Source organism: Salmo trutta, chromosome 1, assembly GCF_901001165.1.
Source record: "Salmo trutta chromosome 1, fSalTru1.1, whole genome shotgun sequence".
Taxonomy (NCBI): Eukaryota; Metazoa; Chordata; class Actinopteri; order Salmoniformes; family Salmonidae; genus Salmo; species Salmo trutta.
Genome location: NC_042957.1, coordinates 49,750,434 through 49,770,749, shown reverse-complemented (window position 1 = coordinate 49,770,749; position 20,316 = coordinate 49,750,434). Strand labels below are relative to the sequence as shown.

General features: G+C 44.0%; 1 protein-coding gene across 1 annotated transcript; it reads right to left on the bottom strand.

The window, feature by feature from the left end:
• Window positions 1-3,243: 3,243 nt before the first annotated feature.
• LOC115198442 (proteasome assembly chaperone 3) lies at window positions 3,244-4,696 on the bottom strand. Its single transcript, XM_029760388.1, has 3 exons — window positions 4,583-4,696; window positions 3,870-4,100; window positions 3,244-3,736 (listed from the first exon to the last, which is right to left on the bottom strand). Exons 2-3 carry the CDS (start codon window positions 4,083-4,085, stop codon window positions 3,584-3,586), a joined length of 369 nt encoding a protein of 122 aa, XP_029616248.1. The 5' UTR covers window positions 4,086-4,100; window positions 4,583-4,696; the 3' UTR covers window positions 3,244-3,583.
• Window positions 4,697-20,316: the final 15,620 nt, after the last annotated feature.

The window sequence follows — 20,316 nt, the reverse complement described above, 5'->3', positions numbered from 1 at the left end:
TCAATTGACTGATTTCCTTCTATGAACTGTAACTCAGTAAAATCTTTGAAATTGTTGAATGTTGTGTTGATATTTTTGTTCTATATATATATTTATATTTATTTATTATGTGCATAGTGTTTATTCTAGTGTTGCATTAGCCTTCACTGAAGAATCAAGTCCAGTGTGAACTCCTTACAGCTAGGTTGTGTTTACACACTAAGCCAATTCTGATCTTTGCAACAATTATTATTTTGCCAATAATTGGGCAAAAGATCAGAATTGGGGACATCAGTGTAAATCAGCCTCCCGAGTGGTACAGGGGTCTAAGGCACCACATCTCAGCGCAAGAGGCAACACTACAGTCCCTGGTTCGAGTCCAGGTTGTATCACATCCAGCCGTGATTGGGAGTCCCATAGGGTGGCGCACAATTGGCCCAGCGTAGCCCGGGTTTGGCTGTCATTGTGAAAAATAATTTCTTCTTAACTGACTTACTTAGTTAAATAAAGATTAAATAAAAATATTAACTTTTTTTTTTTACAGTGCCTTTGGAAAGTATTCAGACCCCTTGACTTTTTCCACATTTTGTTAGATTACAGCCTTATTCTAAAATGGATTAAAAAAATCCTCAGCAATCTACACACAATACCCCATAACGACAAATCAAAAACAGTTTAGAAATGTTGCAAATGTATTAAAAATAAACAGAAATACCTTATTTACATACAGTTGAAGTCGGAAGTTTACATACACCTTAGCCAAATATATTTAAACTCAGTATTTCACAAGTCCTGACATTTAATCCTAGTAACAATTCCAAAGTTTTAGGTCAGTTAGGATCACCACTCCATTTTAAGAATGTGAAATGTCAGAATAATAGTAGAGAGAATGATTTATTTCAGCTTTTATTTCATTCATCACATTCCCAGTGGGTCAGAAGTTCACATACACTCAATTAGTATTTGGTAGCATTGCATTTCAATTGTTTAACTTGGGTCAAATGTTTCGGGTAGCCTTCCACAAGCTTCCCACAATAAGTTGGGTGAATTTATTTTGGCCCATTCCTCCTGACAGAGCTGGTGTAACTGAGTCAGGTTTGTAGGCCTCCGTACTCGCACACGCTTTTTCAGTTCTGCCCACAAATTTTCTATGTGATTGAGGTCAGGGCTTTGTGATAGCCACTCCAATACCTTGACTTTGTTGTCCTTAAGCCATTTTTCCACATCTTTGGAAGTATGCTTGGGGTCATTGTCCATTTGGAAGACCCATTTGCTACCAAGCTTTAAGTTCCTGACTAATGTCTTTAGATGTTGCTTCAATATATCCACATGATGCCATCTATTTTGTGAAGTGCACCAGACCCTCCTGCAGCAAAGCACCCAAACAACATGATGCTGCCACCCCCGTGCTTCATGGTTGGGATGGTGTTCTTTGGCTTGGAAAACTCCCCCTTTTCCCTCCAAATATAACGATGGTCATTATGGCCAAACAGTTATATTTTTGTTTCATCAGACCAGAGGACATTTCTCCAAGAAGTACAATCTTTGTCCCCATGTGCAGTTGCAAACTGTAGTCTGGCTTTTTTTGTGGCGGTTTTGGAGCAGTGGCTTCTTCCTTGCTGAGCAGCCTTTCAGGTTATGTCGATATAGGACTCGTTTTACTGTGGATATAGATACTTTTGTACCTGTGTCCTCCAGCATCTTCACAAGGTCCTATGCTGTTGTTCTGAGATTGATTTGCACTTTTCGCACCAAAGTACGTTCACCTCTAGGAGACAGAACGTGTCTCCTTCCTGAGCGGTATGATGGCTGCGTGGTCCCATGGTGTTTATGTTTGTGTACTACTGTTTGTACAGATGAACGTGGTACCTTCATGCGTTTGGAAATTACTCCCAAGGATGAACCAGACTTGTGGAGGACTACAATTTTCTTTCTGAGGTCTTGGCTGATTTCTTTGATTTTCCCATGATGTCAAGCAGAGACACTGAGTTTGAAGGTAAAGCGTGTGCGAGCAAGGCCTAGAAACCCGACTCAGTTACACCAGCTCTGTCAGGAGGAATGGGCCAAAATTCACCCAACTGTGATGAAAGAAATAAAAGCTGAAATAAACAATTCTCTCAAATATTATTCTGACATTTCACATTCTTAGAATAAAGTGGGGATCCTAACTGACCTAATACAGGGAATTCTTTACTATAATTAAATGTCAGGAATTGGGAAAAACTGAGTTTAAATGTATTTGGCTAAGGTGTATGTAAACTTCCAACTTCAACTGTATATATATATATATATATATATATATATATATATATATATATATATATATATATATATGCCTCACGAGTCCTCAACTGGCAGCTTCATTAAATAGTACCTGCAAAACACCAGTCTCAACAGTGAAGAGGGGACTCCGGAATGCTGGCCTTCTAGGCAGAGTTGCAAAGAAAAAGCCATATCTCAGACTGGCCAATAAAAATAAAAAGATTAAGATGGGCAAAAGAACACAGACACTGGACAGAGGAACTCTGCCTAGAAGGCTAGCATCCTGGAGTCACGTCTTCACTGTTGACGTTGAGACTGGTGTTTTGCGGGTACTATTTAATGAACTTTTCCAATTGAGGACTTGTGTGGCGTCTGTTTCTCAACCTAGACACTCTTGCTCAGTTGTGCACCTCCCACTCCTCTTTCTATTCTGGTTAGAGACAGTTTGCGCTGTTCTGTGAAGGGAGTAGTACACAGCGTTGTACCAGAGCTGCAGTTTCTTGGCAATTTCTTACATGGAATAGCCTTCATTTCTCAGAACAAGAATAGACTAATGAGTTTCAGAAGAAAGTTCTTTGTTTCTGGCCATTTTAAGCCTGTAATCAAACCCACAAATGCTGATGCTACAGATACTCAACAAGCCTAAAGAAGGTCAGTTTTATTGCGCCTTTGACAACAGTTTTCAGCTGTGCTAACATAATTACAAAACGGTTTTCTAATGATCAATTAGCCTTTTAAAATGATAAACTTGGATTAGCTAACACAACGTGCCATTGGAACACAGGAGTGATGGTTGCTGATAATGGGCCTCTGTATGCCATAAAAAATCTGCCGTCTCCAGCTACAATAGTAATTTACAACATTAACAATATCTATACTGTATTTCTGATGAATTTTATGTTATTTTAATGGACACTTTTTCTTTTCAAAAACAAGGACATTTCTAAGTGACCCCAAACTTTTATATCATAGCAATCAATCAAATGCTATTTTGCATGGGAATTTCATGGGAATGAGATGCATTTGCTCCTTTATTTATATTTGTGTTAGTTGTGCACTAACAGTATTTAGAGTGTGGCTTTAAAATCGAGATGGTTGTCTCAAACAGAATCAGTTTGTGGCCATTGGCTCCCACTCAATCCCCCAAATTCCATAGGCATTTATAATACATAACCTTCCCATTTATATGGCATTTATTACCACATCATGCTTAGAAGTAACAACAGATAACAAAATACATTTTTAAAGGATGGAAAAACATTGAGGAAAAAATTTGTTAAATTAAATTCTTAAATTGTCTTTCCAGGTAAGCTATTCTGTTGCTCGTTCCCTGTACCAATAGTTACCAGACTTGACAACTTTTGATGACATCTTTCATGGCCTTTATTGCTCCTATGGAACTGTCCTTGAGTGCCAACCCCAGTAGAACAGGCCTGTTGCCTGCCTCTTGTGACACAAATGTTGCCAAGTTTTTGGCACAGACATGTGTCAAAGCCTGCAGAGAGAAATAAAACAAGACCGTGTGTGAGGAACAGTGTAGCCAGCCATACTCATACTCATAGTAGTCAATTACGGTAATACAATGCTACTAATATTAAGAAAAATTCCAGTGGTGTCTAGCTGCTTACCTCTTCTTTTCCCAGCAATACTTTGGTGGTGAACATGGCAGTGCTGATATCACCTGATCTGGAGTCAGGTGTGATTGATACTAAAGTGCCAATCTTTCCATACTGTGTGAGAACTATAAATATGTAGTTACTGAATTCTGTGCAAACAACCTGTGTGGATATTCCATTGATTGATTTCTCGGTCTGCTTTGATCTGATGAGAGGCTGAGTTGACATGGTTTTCTTTCTGTTCTGAAACCAAAAAAAGACATGTAAGCAACACATTGAGAAAAGTAAACATTACGCCACATGATTACTCTATTGCAAAATAAACATAATTTCCAAAGAGTATTCTCAAGCATATATCGCTAGGATGAAGTCAAAACACAGCATAATGAAAGTGCAAGAACATTTTGACCAAGCTTTAATTCGACAATTTTGACCAAGCTCTCTATTACAACAACCAGAATCTCAGACATGTTTTAGGTTAGATAACCTTCTATTGGGCTAATGCAGGCTGAAGAGCCAAAGTTTCGCCCCGCTGCTGTGGCATTTCATATCGGCAAGCAGATCTAGGATATGCCGAGGCCGCACTGAAACATCGACAGGATTCTGCTATTGCTACCGTTGTTCGTTAAAAAAAAGTCAGATACCTATAGATTTTCTAAATAGTGGTGAAATATTTCACACCGTGTGCCTCTTGGGATCCGTTTGCCGTGAACTTCAATACTAACCTTTATTGAAGACTGTTAATTATAAGCATAGATATCGTCTGCAGCTTCAGTTTCTCAAGCGTCCCTCTCTAAATTTCGCACATGCGCACTGCCACTGAAGAATGAAATCACGCTGCAGGTCCTGTCGCTTCTAAGGGCAGATCTGAGATCAGCCATATTGAGCCTGTGTGCATTGGTTTTTACATTTGTAAACACAATCATGATTGTGATAAAAACTGATTTTGGATGTGTCTAAACTAAAGGTATGGCAATGGCATATTCCATCTTCGGAGTATGAATTCTAGTCTGGGTATCAGTCTGTTTCCACATTGTCAAACAGCATATTGAAAGTTGAAATTACTGAAAGGCCAGTCTCTTTGGCATATGACACGGAGTACAAGGAGTGGAAACAATGATAATTACCTGTATTCAAAGGGCGGGAAATACTATAGAGAAGCAGCTGCAACTGTGGGTTTACCTGTTTTCCCACTGAAAGTTTGAAAAATCGTTCATTTTGTGTGTTAAAGTAGGCGTATTTATATTAAACCAGCATAGCATATTGTTTTCGGTTTAGGCCGCACTACACTCTGCCACAATGTTTAGAAGGTAATCTCAAATGCTCCTCTTGTGGTGGGGAAAGGAAAAGTAGCCTAGTGTGCGGTCCAAACACTTAAAAGACACCCTATTCCCTCAGCTCTCAAATTAAGTGGACACTTCTGATGATGTATCATGACAATGCCGCTTTGTATGTTTCATACCCTACATTACTCATCTCATATGTATATACTGTACCCTATACCATCTACTGCATCTTGCCTATGCCGTTCGGCCATCACTCATTCATATATTTTTATGTACATATTCGTATTCATTCCTTTACACTTGTGTGTATAAAGTAGTTGTGAAATTGTTAGGTTATATTACTTGTTAGATATTACCGCATGGTCGGAACTAGAAGCACAAGCATTTCGCTACACTTGCATTAACACCTGCTAACCATGTGTATGTGACAAATAACATTTGATTTGATTTGAGTATACACTTGCAGGGCAAGGGGTGATGGAGGAAGGAATGATTTTCAAATGGACCACCCTTGGTCAGAAATTCGTCACTTGTTCATCCCGTGATGATTGTGTTTTCAGCCACCGGTAGCTTGTAGGTGCTTTATATGCGCTACAGTCAACTATGAGTGCATGTGTACTTATATTAAATATATAATTATTAATATATACGCCTACTGTTTGATAGCTTGCAAATTAATTAGCTAACTAACGTTAGCCTGCCTAGCTGGAACTTCTGAAGAAGGAAAATGTTTTATTTCTACAATTTCCAAAAGATAACCAAACAAAAACATATTTGCTATTTACAAGACGTGTTTGTGCCGTCATGTGCACTAGTAGCACATTTTCAAACTTATTTGCATTTGTTTTTACTTACACTTGTATGTTGACTTCTCAATTGAGGTTGTTTATAAGTTTTCGCAGACTTTTCTTAGCGGATGTACAATCGTTGCAAATTGAATTATGGGGAGTTTTAGGCCACGGAGTGAATATAATTGTACACTCGCAAAGCCGACTGAAAAACGAGGGCTGTGGGGCTTACGTTGCAAACTTCCCTTGTTTGGCTAATAATTTGGACCGCCCTCCACGATGGCGACAGGGATTCCCCCAAGGGCATAAGGCGAGGGAGGTTAAGTGGACGAGGGTGTGTCTTTTAAGTGTTTGGACCACATCCTAGGCCTACCTCACTGCAAAATAAAGGAGAAGAAACTAAAACTGAGTTTTTAATTTTGGTGAGTCTGATTTGATTCATTGAGTTGATTGCAAAATCTGTTGTACCGTTGGGATGTGGCCATTGTTATAAATGTTTCATAAAATAAGCCGGACATAGACCTACTTGCACTCAGTTTTCAGAATGCGTCGGATTTGGATGGATATCAGGAGTGTCCAGCAGCACAGCCTGAACCATGAAAAACAGCCCAAGACCGTTATTCCTTCTCCATCCAACTTTACATTTGGATTGGGGCAGGTAGCGTTCTCCTGCCATCCGCCAAAACAAGATTTGTCCATCAGACTGCCAGATGATGAATCATGATTCATTATTCCAGATACTTGGCATTGCGCATGGTGATCTTAGGCTTGTGTGCGGCTGTTCGGCCATGGAAACCCATTTCATGAACAGCTCTTGTGCTGATCTTGCTTCCAGAGGCAGTTTGGAACTCGGTAGTCAGTGTTGCAACCGAGGACAGATCATTGACGGTGCCACGTTGAAAGTCACTGAGCACTTCAGTAAGGACATTCTACTGCCAATGTTTGTCTATGGAGATTGCTTATACACCTGTCATCAATGGGTGTGGCTGAAATAGTCAAATCCACTAATTTGAAGGGGTGTCTAAATACATTTGCATATATAGTGTTTCATCTAGGTCTTGTGCACCTTGCGCATTCGTGCAGTTGGGTAAGCTACATAACACAAGGGAGGGAACCATTCCTCTTGTCAAGGTCTGTCATCAAATATGACAACATAGCATATAAAGTTATCCAGCTAACTTTCTAAGACTGTCTTAAACAGACAAAAAGAAAGATAAACCTGAAATGGAAATTGTAGACTAACAACCAACCCTGTCTGTGTGTGACCTTTCTGATTTCTTATTCTTAGTGAACTTTGATGAAATACTTCTACTTGGAGAATTTGGTAGCCATGCTGATAATCTCACACCATACACCTTTGTAACCTATGTTTTTATTTATTTACATCAGAGTTGGACCCTTTTCCTTTCAAACAACAAGGTGTTTTTTTCTGCTAAGGCCTGCTATCTGAAAGTGAAACCCCAGGTAGCGGGACTCAAGGACACTCAACTGAGGGGTGCTCGATAAGGTCAAACCTCCACGAAGAACTCTCCTTTCATGTTATCTTCGTCCTCAGTCTGAGCGTCCCTCAGGAGAGCACATAACAATTCCGCTGAGCCTGGTCTATTTGACATTTTGTGTCATGTTCACAGAGATGACTCTTTGTGCATCATTCTGGCGCTGCACTGGCAGACTTCAGGGGAGTCTCACTGCATCGCTTCCACCTGAAAAAATGTGCAAAGCTTGCATTTTTGTCACCGGGGCTACGTTCCCTTTCATTTGACTAACATAGGCAGGCCCCTCTCTTCACTCATCTCTTCCTGACTGAAGGAGCAGCTGTCACCTTGTAGACCATATGGATGTGGCAAATATTGGGGGTGTAGTAGCTCTGCTTGCTGTTGATGCATATTAATGATTAGCTGTTGCTACATGACAGAGCCATTTTTTAAAATCCCCTCAACAGTTAAGATGTTTGCCTACTTTATAGCCTACAACGTTTGGTCTGGTTTTCAAGAACAGAATTAGTCTAGCCCTGCTGTGTTGGATCTCCAATCTCCATTCCAAGGTGTGACGTAGATTCACACAACCCCCTCTAACAGCATTTCATATTATTCTGTATATAAATCCGACACACTTCATTTGGAATATGATACTGTATGTTACATTTCGTATGTGTAACGTGTACGCTGGGAGTCAGGAAGCAAGTTCAGGGAGTGTATTTAATAACTAAATGAACATAGAACAAAAGCAGAAACACGGGTAGCGTACAGACATGAACACTGGAACAGTAACACCTAGAGAAAGAACCAAAGGAGTGACATATATAGGGAAGGTAATCAGGCAGGTGATGGAGTCCAGGTGAGTCTGATGAGGCGTTGGTGGGCGTAACGATGGTGCCAGGTATGCATAATAATGAGCAGCCTGGTGACCTCGATTGCCGGAGAGGGAGTATACCTGACAGTATCCCCTCCCTGATGCGTGGCTCCAGCCTCAAGACGTTGACCAGGGGACCAGGAACGGGCCGGTCACTTCTGCTGAGGCGCGGGAGCCTGACGAGCCAGGCTGAGGCGCGGGAGCCTGACGAGCCAGGCTGAGGCGCGGGAGCCTGACGAGCCAGGCTGAGGCGCGGGAGCCTGAAGAGCCAGGCTGAGGCGTGGGAGCCTGAAGAGCCAGGCTGAGGCGCAGGAGCCTGAAGAGCCAGTCACTTACACTAACAAAAAAAATAAAAACACTCCCTGATGCTTCCCTTTGGTGAGGCGATATTCTGTAACATGTACGTTGGGAAGCAAGTTCAAGGAGTATATTTAACAACTAAATTAACATAGACCAAAACACACAGGTAGCGTACAGACATGAACAGTGGAACAGAAACAATAACACCTAGGCAAAGAGTGAAATATATAGGGAAGTTGACATATATAGGGAAGGTAATCAGGCATATATAGTGACATATATTGGGAAGGTAATCAGGCAGGTGATGGAGTCCAGATGAGTCTGATGAGGCGCTGGTGCGCGTAACAATGATGATAGGTGTGCGTAATAATGAGCAGCCTGGTGACCTCGAGCGCCGGAGAGGGAGTATACGTGACAGTATGGTATGCATTCATTTTGGGATTTCCATCATCCTTTTGTATGATATGTTACAAATTGCAATTAATACAATATGTTACGAATTGGCAAAACATATGATATGTTGCAAATTCTAATTTATTGTTGCTAACATTAACTAGATGGCTAACGCTAACGTTTGCTGGGCTAGGAGTTAGGTGTTAGGGTTAAGGTTAGGGTTATGGTTAGAAGTTAGGTTAAAGGGTTAAGGTTAGGGTTAGCTAAAAGGGTTAAGGTTAGGGTTAGAGTTAGGGGAAGGGTTAGATAACATGCTAAGTAGTTGCAAAGTAGCTAAAAAGTAGAAAGTTGCTAACTATCTAAAATTGTCCGTGGTGAGATTTGAATACGCAACCTTTGGGTTGCTAGACGTTCGTGTTATACGCCCACCCCGACCAACCAACCAACCAACCTCCTTTCATTTTTGCCTTAAGTAACATTTTGTCTTATGTAACCAAACCTAACATATCCTAATAATTTGAGGGTCTGGATCTACATTTACTATGTTACATCTAATCTATGAGTCCAGGCTGATTCATATGTAACACTGAATGAATGGTACTGAATGGCAAATTAAACAGATGCAGTGAAACTGACATTACAGGCTTTTTAAAGGTAGACTCGGCGAAATGGGGTTGCCATGAACAGCGCCACAGATGATGAGACGTATGACTTTGCTCTCGTACGGTCACACACAGTGTCTGATTGTGCACGGGTTTGCTTCACGCTGTTTACAGCGTGGTAGCCACGGGACCAAAACAGCGGAGAAGTTGAGCCTCGCGTTTCAACATTCTTAGTTGTTGCGGAAATGAAGCCACTTTGCTGTTTACTTTCTGCGTCTATGTCATATCGCTGAGTGTACTTTTAAGTCAAAATGTTTCTTCTAACAAAATGCAAAGTCATTTGTATTCATGCACTCATGCAGTAGACTTGCTGAAAAAATGATTAATCATTGCACACTGCACAGATACTGTACATAACCTTTCCAATTAGGACATTATAGATTTTAGTTTTGTGCCAGAAAGACAGCGAGAGAAAAGCATAGGAGTGGCCGATCATGCAAATTAAAAAGAAAGAACAAGCTCATTCATTGTTCATGAATACCTCTGGAGGTAAAGCACTACCATTTTAATATCTGTTTTATGTTCTTGTAAAACTGTGTATGGAATTTTGTCTCTTTATGCGCCCCCACATAGGGGAGATAAGCGTGATTGTGTGACTCTGGCAGGATTTAATTAAAAGTACATTTCATCCCCAGTGTTAACTCCTACATTTCAGCACATACCTAGCCGTCTTTTGTTCCCATTCTCAACTGCATTTTCTCATATTCATTTTATTTTAAAGCTGGTTTCTAATGAGACAGGGATTATATAGCCATGATTGACGTATTAAATCCATTGAATGACTCCATTTTAATAGCGAGGATACTTAAGACCAGGGTAATTAAAGTGTGATTGTCTTTCTTAATTGCTATAGCTGGACATTTTTAGCAGCTATTCACATTCAATAATGTACTGTACTAGGCCTACTGACAGAGTCAGGAATCATTTAATTGAAGAGAGGAGTTGGCCATTCATTTTACTGCACTCATAAAAAGTCATGAAATATTTAACAGAGTTCTATTTCCTTTTTTTAGCTGACATGTTTTGATAGGCCTACTGCATAACATGGACTGCTCACTAATGCAAGTTACTTTTTGCTAGTATTTATTCAGCCGTCAGCCAGCGTTGAAGTTCTTCCGGCAGACATTTTTGTTGGTGCAATCTAAGTACATCATTGAGGTCCTTTCTCTCTTCCCGGTCAATTTAATGAAGTACTGTATATTGATGGTAAACAATACACATCAAATGTTCACATTAACTGGAAGTTGTTTGTCGCCATTATATTAATAGAGAACCCGAAAAGCACCCTATTGCTAAAACCTGGTTGTCACCTCATCATTTGGCTAGTGCCCTAGCCGGCACAATAATCTTTCTCACTTTAATGCAGGCTGCTGGCTAAATAAGCACAGCCTTACACCTAATAGTCGTCCCAGTAACTAAGAGAAGTGACTTGGCCCTCTGATGTAACTCTTTCATTCAATAAGCAAAGGCTATGGAGGGGTCATGGCATCCTTGTTTTGGCATGGTGCAAAATGAACTCTGTTCGGGTTAACAGGAGCCTTGATGGGTCACCTACCTCACAGATTACATAGAGATTGAGATTACAAACACCCTTCTACGCACACATACAGTAGAGCTCAGGGACACACAGGGCTCAGGGACACACAGGGCTCTCTCTCTCTCTCTCTCTTACACACACACACACACACACACACTCATATGCAGATAAAAGCTTGCAGTGTCAAAATGTCATCTTAACTGTGAGTAATTATCTCCTAATTGCAGAAGTCACTTCCTTCCCTCCCATCACTACACTGCATTTCAAATGTATTCAAATGTGTTTCTTCTATGTATAGCCTCATCAAGTCTCTTCGATACTGTATGAATGGATATTATGTGTTCTTTCTTTGCATATCTTTGAATGACACCTGCCTGAATATTATGTGATGTGTGATTCATTTACTATTATCTGTAAAACACAGATTCAAAATGTAATATGGTGCTTAACAATATGTTTAATTGAAATTGCTGTCCTAACATCTGGAGTCTAACGTTGTCACGACTTTGAAGTCGGCTCCTCTCCTTGTTCGGGCGGCGTTCGGCGGTTGACGTCACCGGCTTTCTAGCCATCGCCGCTCCATTTTTCATTTATCCATTCGTTTTGTCTTGTTCCCTGCACACCTGGTTTTCATTCCCCAGTCACACTACATGCATTTATTCCTCTGTTCCCCCTCATGTCTTTGTGTGTGATTGTTACGTGTCATTTTTGACCCGCTATTTCTGGTGTGCGTTTATTCCGTGTTTTTATTCACGAGGTATGTTTATTTGTTTGTACTTTATTATTGTGACTGTTTGCGCGTTTTTGCACTTTTCATATTGGATGGAGGTTTCGACGCAGTGACTTCCGTCTGTTGGTTTCTCCTGCCTAAATAAAGTGCGCGCCTGTTCACAACTCTCTGCTCTCCTGCACCTGACTCCTCTCCCAGTACCTACACCATTGACAGAATCACCCACCCACCATGGAGTCAGCAGGAGCAGGTACCCCGGTCAGAGGAGTTGAGGAGCGTGTCCAGGAACACTCAGCAATGCTGCATCATCTCGGTGCCATGATGGATCGCGTTGTCCAGACCATGGACCGCTGCGAGAGACAGGAAGTCTCTCCAGCGCCTCGACCAGCTCAACCGGGGTTACCTCTACCCGTCCGGATCCAGTTCCAGTGGGATGCGTTTCTCCCTTCCCAGGGAATATGACGGGACAGCAGCACAGTGCCAGGGGTTCCTCCTACAACTGGACTTATACCTGGCCACCGTTCACCTAGCTCCCTCGGAAAGGGAGAGAGTGTCCGCCCTCGTCTCATGCCTCTCGGGGAGAGCTCTGGAGTGTGCAAACACCGTATGGGGAGAAGGCGACGCGGCGTTGGACCACTTCGAGGAGTTCACCCGCTGCTTTCACCATCCACCCGAAGGGAGAGCCGCGGGGGAACGGCTCTTCCATTTGAGGCAGGGGACGAGGAGTGCACAGTAGTTCGCACTGGAATTCCGGACCTTGGCCACCGGAGCAGGATGGAACACAGGGCCCTCATCGGCCACTACCAATGCAGCCTGCGTGAGGACGTCTGACGGGAGTTGGCCTGCAGGGATGCCACCATCACCTTTGACCAACTGGTGGATCTGTCCATCCAGTTGGATAACCTGCTGGTCACCCGCGGACGTCCAGAGGGGGCTCTGTCGGTTCCGGTGCCCATGGAGCTGGGAGGGGCTGCGCGTAGGGAGGCTGGAGTAGGGGCCTTCACGTGCACCATCTGTGGTCGCAGAGGGCACACTGCCGGTCGGTGCCGGGTTGGTCCCTCTGGGAGTTGAGGCAGCAGGCAGTGCACTCTGGCATCACCCCAGGTGAGTCTGCACCACTCTCATCCAGAGTCCTCTGTTGTCCACCTGTTTGTACCTGTTTGTTTTCCTGAGTTTTCCACGCATTCCCAGCATAAGGCGCTCATCGATTCAGGTGCAGCTGGGAACTTTATCGACAGAGTGTTAGCCCTTAGTTTAGGGATCCCCATTATTCCTGTGGTTAGACCTTTCCCTGTACACGCTCTGGATAGTCGCCCATTAGGGTCTGGGTTAATCAGGGAAGCCACCATCTCCCTGGTCATGGAGACGCAGGGGGGTCACGAGGAGAGAATCAGCCTCTTCCTCATCTCCTGTGTTTCCCGTGGTACTAGGCCTTCCGTGGTTGGCTCGTCATAACCCCACCATTTCCTGTCAACAGAGGGCTCTCACGGGGTGGTCGCGAGAGTGCTCGGGGAGGTGTGTAGGGGTTTCCGTTTGTGCTACCACGGTGGAAAGTCCAGACCAGGTCTCCACCGTGCGCATTCCCCCAGAATATGCCGATTTGGCTCTCGCCTTCTGTAAAAAGAAAGCGACTCAATTACCACCCCATCGACGGGGGGATTGTGCGATAAATCTCCTGGTAGACGCTGCACTTCCCAGGAGTCACGTGTATCCCCTGTCGCAAGCGGAGACGGTGGCTATGGAGACATATGTCTCCGAATCCCTGCGTCAGGGGTACATTCGGTCCTCCACTTCACCTGCCTCCTCGATTTATTTTTTGTGAAGAAGAAGGATGGAGGTCTGCGCCTGTGCATTGACTATTGAGGTCTCAATCAAATCACGGTGAGGTACAGTTACCCGCTACCTCTTATTGCCACGGTGATTGAGTCAATGCATGGGGCGTGCTTCTTCACTAAACTGGATTTCAGGAGTATGTACAAACTGGTGCGTATCCGGGAGGGAGACGAGTGGAAGACGGCGTTTAGTACCACCTCGGGGCATTATGAGTACCTCTTCATGCCGTACGGGTTGATGAATGCTCCATCAGTCTTCCATTCCTTTGTAGACAAGATTTTCAGGGACCTGCACGGGCAGGGTGTAGTGGTGTATATTGATGACATTCTGATATACTCTGCTACATGCGCTGAGCATGTGTCCTTGGTGCGCAAGGTACTTTGACGACTGTTGGAGCAAGACCTGTACGTCAAGGCTGAGAAATGCCTGTTCTTTCAGCAGGCCGTCTCCTTCCTAGGGTATCGCATTTCCACATCAGGGGTGGAGATGGAGAGTGACCGCATTGCAGCCGTGCGTAATTGGCCGACTCCCACCACGGTAAAGGAGGTGCAGCGATTTTTAGGGTTTGCCAATTACTACCGGAGATTTATCAGGGGTTTTGGCCATTACCTCACTGCTGAAGGGGGGTCCTGTATGTCTGCAGTGGTCGGTTGAGGCGGACAAGGCTTTTGGGCACCTAAGAGCTCTGCTTACCTCGGCTCCCGTGCTGGCCCATCCGGATCCCTCTTTGGCGTTCATAGTGGAGGTGGACGCATCCGAGGCTGGGATAGGAGCCGTGCTCTCTCAGCACTCAGGTATGCCACCGAAGCTCCGCCCCTGTGCTTTCTTCTTGAAGAAGCTCAGCCTGGCGGAGTGGAACTATGATGTGGGGGACCGGGAGCTGTTGGCTGTGGTTAAGGCTTTGAAGGTGTGGCAACATTGGCTTGAGGGGGCTAAACACCCTTTCCTCATCTAGACTGACCACCACAACCTGGAGTACATCCGGGCAGCTAGGAGACTGAATCCTCGTCAGGCAAGGTGGGCCATGTTCTTTACCCATTTTGTGTTTACCCTGTCCTACAGACCAGGTTCCCAGAATGTGAAAGCAGACGCGCTGTATGACACAGAGGAGCGGCCATGGATCAGACTCCCATTCTCCCGGCCTCCTGCCTGGTAGCGCATGTCGTGTGGGAGCTGGACATTGAGCAGGTGTTGCGTACAGAGCCCACTCCACTCCAGTGTCCCGTCGGGCATCAGTACGTTCCGTCTGCTGTCCGTGACCAGTTGATCTGTTGGGCCCACACATCACCCTCCTGGTCATCCAGGGATCGGTCGGACGGTGCGCTGTCTGACTGGAAAGTACTGGTGGCCCACCTTGGCTCGGGACGTGAGAGTTTATGTTTCCTCCTGCTCGGTGTACGCCCAGTGTAATGCTCCTAGACACCTGCCCAGAGGTAATCTACATCCCTTACCCGTTCCACAACGGCCTTGGTCACAACTGTCGGTGGATTTTCTAAAGGATCTTCCTCCCTTACAGGGAAACGCCACGATCCTGGTTATTGTGGATCATTTCTCTAAGTCCTGTCTCCCTCATCGTTCTCCCTACGGCCCTACAAACTGCGGATGCCCTGTTTACACACGTCTTCCTGCACTACGGGGTGCCTGAGGATATAGTGTCTGATCGAGGTCCCCAGTTCACTTCAAGAGTTTGGAGGGTGTTCATGGAACGTCTGGGGGTCTCGATCAGCCTCACCTCAGGTTTCCACCCCGAGAGTAATGGGCAGGTGGAAAGAGTGAACCAGGATGTGGGCAGGTTTCTGCGGTCCTATTGCCAGGACCGGCCGGGGGTGTGGGCGGCGTTCGTGCCCTGGGCAGAGATGGCGCAGAACTCGCTCCGCCACTCCTCCACTAACCTCTCCCCCTTTCAGTGTGTACTGGGGTACCAGCCGGTTCTGGCACCGTGGCATCGGAATCAGACCGAGGCTCCTGCGGTGGACGATTGGTTCAGGCGCGCGGAGGAGACATGGGAAGCCGCCCATGGTCACCTCCAGCAGGCCACGCTGCACCAAAAGACCAGCGTGGACCGTCACCACAGTGAGGCCCCGGTGTTTGCTCCGGGGGACAGGGTCTGGCTCTCGACCCGAAACCTGCCCCTCCGCCTGCCCTGCCGGAAGCTGGGCCCGCGGTTTGTGGGGCCATTTAAAGTCCTGTGGAGACTGAACGAGGTATGTTGCAAGTTACAGCTTTCCCCCGATTACCATATTAACCCCTCTTTCCATGTGTCTCTCCTCAGGCCGGTGGTGGCTGGTCCGCTCCAGGAGTCTGAGGTGTGGGAGGTTCCTCCGCCCACTCTGGACATCGAGGGCGTACTCCGTCCGTTCCATCCTGGATTCGAGGCGTCAGCGAGGGGCCTTCAGTACCTCGTGGAGTGGGAGGGGTACAGTCCGGAGGAGAGGTGCTGGGTTCCGGTGGCGGATGTGTTGGACCCTGAACTGCTGCGGGAATTCCACCTTCGCCGGCCGGATCGCCCTGCGCCTCGCCCTCCGGGTCATTCCCGAGGCCGGTGTCGGCACGCTGCTGGAGCCGCGCGTCAAGGGGAGGGTACTGTCAAGACTTCCGCCAAAGTCGGCTCCTCTCCTTGTTCGGGCGGCGTTCGGCGGTCGACGTCACCGGCTTTCTAGCCATCACCGCTCCATTTTTCATTTATCCATTCGTTTTGTCTTGTTCCCTGCACACCTGGTTTTCATTCCCCAATCACACTACATGCATTTATTCCTCTGTTCCCCCTCATGTCTTTGTGTGTGATTGTTTCGTGTTACGTGTCATTTTTGATGCGCTAATTCTGGTGTGCGTTTATTCCGTGTTTTTATTCACGAGGTATGTTTATTTGTTTGTACTTTATTATTGTGACTGTTTGCGCGTTTTTGGACTTTTCATATTGGATGGAGGTTTCGACGCAGTGACGTCCGTCTGTTGGTTTCTCCTGCCTAAATAAAGTGCGCGCCTGTTCACAACTCTCTGCTCTCCTGCACCTTACTCCTCTCCCAGTACACACACCATTGACAAACGTCAAAGATTAATTCATGGAAATGTATGGGGTGGAAATGGAGTGTACCTTCACATCACAGTATTGAAAAACACAGCAATAGAATAAATCTCTCGCTCTCTCTCTCACACACACTCACATTCCCCTTGTGACCACTAGAGTGCTGTGCTGTATTGCTGATAGACAAGTAGCCTCAGGTCTATCTTAACAATAGACCAAACTCAATGACTATGGTCTGTATTCTATGAAACCTGGTATTCTGGGTTTCCAAATAATTCACACAAAAATACATTTAGACGTGATTCCAATAGCTCAGTTGGTTGGAGCATGGTGTTTGTAACACCAAACTGGATGATTGCTGAAAGCAAAACTCTTGAGGACTTTGCTGTGGAATGCATGGGCTTCTTTTTAATTCGCTGCCCTCTGTCATGTACATTGGTTTGTATAAGCCTCTCAGCACAGGTTAGTACATATACTAGCCTTATTTACAGCACTATTACCTGGACTACTGAGCAGGGACTGGGATTACCTTCATCAATAAACAGTAGGTTAAGAGTGGGTAAAATTTAATTCCCCATTATTTATTTGTTGTAGTTATTCTGAGCCATGGTACTGAGTACTTTTATTCTAATTGTGGCTGGTGTTTTGGTGTCAGGGATAGTAATATTTCTTGGCAGAATCAAAAAAACGAATCTGCTTCACCACAATTGATGCGCAATTTGCAAAACCGCACATCTTTGTTGGACTGTACTTGTGATGAAGGAAAATTAGTGTCAATGTCAGTGTCAGCCCTAAAGTCTCTGATGTATAGAGCTATATCGTTAACTGAGTAATTAAACTGAGGTTTGTGAATCAGCCATGAGTTTGGCCAGTCTCTCTCTGCTGTTGCTGTGTGGACCCACCGAGGAGGGGCTGACTAAGAAAGGGAGAAGAGAAGAGGAGAGGAGGGGAGGAGAGGAGAGAGGATGGAGAGGAGAGAAGGCTGAGTCTCTCCCTCCCTCTCAGATGGTTTGCCTGTCCCGTTTTCTTTTTAAATAAAGTGCTTCTTCCCACAAAAATGCACATACAAGGTTGTTTCACTGCAGACCATACATCCTCAGAGCCAAGGAGAGAGAATGTTAAATTCCAGGGGATTCGGCAAATGAACATGTTAACTACTGACAGTACCGGAATATAATATATTTCCCTTTAGGAGCTAAGTGGTGGCAAAACATGAAGTCATTGTGTTTTCTTTTAACTAAATTAATTTCTGTTGACATGCGATAGACTGTACATTCTCACAAGTACAGGTATACTGTATGTAAAGGGTTGCAGCTTGGATGGAGAATAAAATATTTTCCATTTCGGTGCAGCAAGCCAGGTTGCCTGGTGTGCTGTTATGCAATTACAATCCCCTAGGCACTTACAGTATGTTCTTCAATGGTGTTACCATGAAAATGAGAATGATTAACATTTTGTATTTGAATGGTTAACATTCTGTATTTGACTTGCACACAGTATTCCTGGGCAATAATGTCTTGCCCCCTATTTGCTGTGGATCACCATGCAGATGTCTAGGCCCATTAGTTGCCCAGTTATTGAGGTGTGTGCACCTCAGTGCACTGTCTGCTGATAATGACACCCCTCATCATCTTGATTTGGACAAAGAGAAATACCCCTATTACCAAGATCCTGTTTCCAATGTGGAACAGCTCTGCCAGTGTGAAGTGACAGCCAGCCTCGCTCCACACATTATTTTGACTTGCTTATATTTCAAGGCTACTATTTATTCAATGGATCATTGTACACATAGGCCCATTTCCTTGTTACAGAACATATCGTGAACATTTCCATAATGCTCACATTGTGCATTAGAGCTGGGTTTGCAACCTTGTGTGTCTCCCAGTTTATCATCGTAACAGGCCTCTGCTACCTCTTATCTTGGTTAACTGCTGCCTCTACTTGCTTTGCAGGGTGAGAGCCTGTGCAATTATGAAAACACAGTTACCATGAGATGGCATCAATGTCAGTTCCATCGCAGTAAGGAGAAATTAATTAGTTACTATGACAGGACCTAAATAGTTGAATAAATTTGGTTGATGAGTTCATTAACTGTAATGTATTTCAAATACCTCTTGACATATGTATGTAAATTACACCAAAGTAGTATGCCCTTTGGTATTGTTTAAAGTCTTGGAGATATCTGTAATACCTGATTAATTTGAATAACTTTATTAGTTTGTGCCGTTGAGTGTCTTTCTGGTTTATGATGCAGCACCTCATTAAATGCAAATTGCTCCAAGGCATTATTAATGCTTTAGTTGATACATTGAAATATCATTGACTATTCACAGCAATTAATATCAGACATTAAGTTACCTGCAAAGCTTCTATATAGTTCATTATTGATTCATTAATAACCTGTTTAAATGATTTACAAAGATGGACAGCTTCGCTATTGTTTTGCGTACAAAGCAGTCAAGTACAAGTATACCTGTTTTTAAGTATGCACATTTATCATAGGATGCATTATTGCAAGGTAGATTTGACTCCAGCAATATTAAAAACACAACATAATTTATTCCAATCTTGCCCCTTTTAAGTGGTTTTAATGTAAAAAAATAGTTTTATCAAAAGAGATGATTATTCTAGGTGAAATGTTTATCAAAATGGAACCTTTACCAAGGGAATGTAATATTTCTCAACTCACCACAACAATTATATAATGTACTTTCACTAGATTCATGTTGCCCTTTCAGTCCTTTCAGTTGTCAGCATTGACCCATATGCAACTGTTTGAAGGCAATTGTGTCGTCGTTTCTTTGGCAGTGTCTCCAGCATTTTGATCTCTCTCCTCAATTTTCCTCAGCGTAATATTCACACAGAATTGTTTTGTTTTATGGCACCTCTAAATCTTAATTTCAAATGTAGACAATTCAAGTGTTATCTGCGGCCCTGGGAGTACCCTGAAACGCCCAGCGAATCCAAAGCAGTTCACTACTGAACAGTCTCAAGGTGGCTACATTTTTAATGACTTTTGGTTTTTAATTGAATACTCTGAGACATTCTCGAAGCCCTGAAGAGGCCGGGTTGGAGGAGATTCAGAATGTGGAGCAGTGCCTGCATAGTCTGTTTTGTTTCTCTTTTATTATATGAAATTAGAATAGACCTCCTTTTAATTCCAAGTAATTCACCATCTCCGCTTAAGATTAGCTTCCACACATATAGATACAGAACGTTATGAAATGACGATGACAATGAGGTAAATAACATAATATAGCTTACTGCATTTCACAGTGGGGGGGGGGGGGAGGATTCATTTTTCATGTTAGATCAAACCACACATGGTATAAGATATATATTTCAGAGAGCTCAGACTCATAGCTTAGGTCCCATAGCCTCCTGCTTTCTATTTAGTGTAGATACGCATCTGATTAAACCCAATGATGAATGCCTTTTATCAAGATGCCATTAGAAAGGCTGCTGTGCACTAGTGATGGGGGGGGAAAAATAGATAGTTACATATCGGGATATTATTTTTGGGACGATATATCATATGGTATCGTTTTGATAA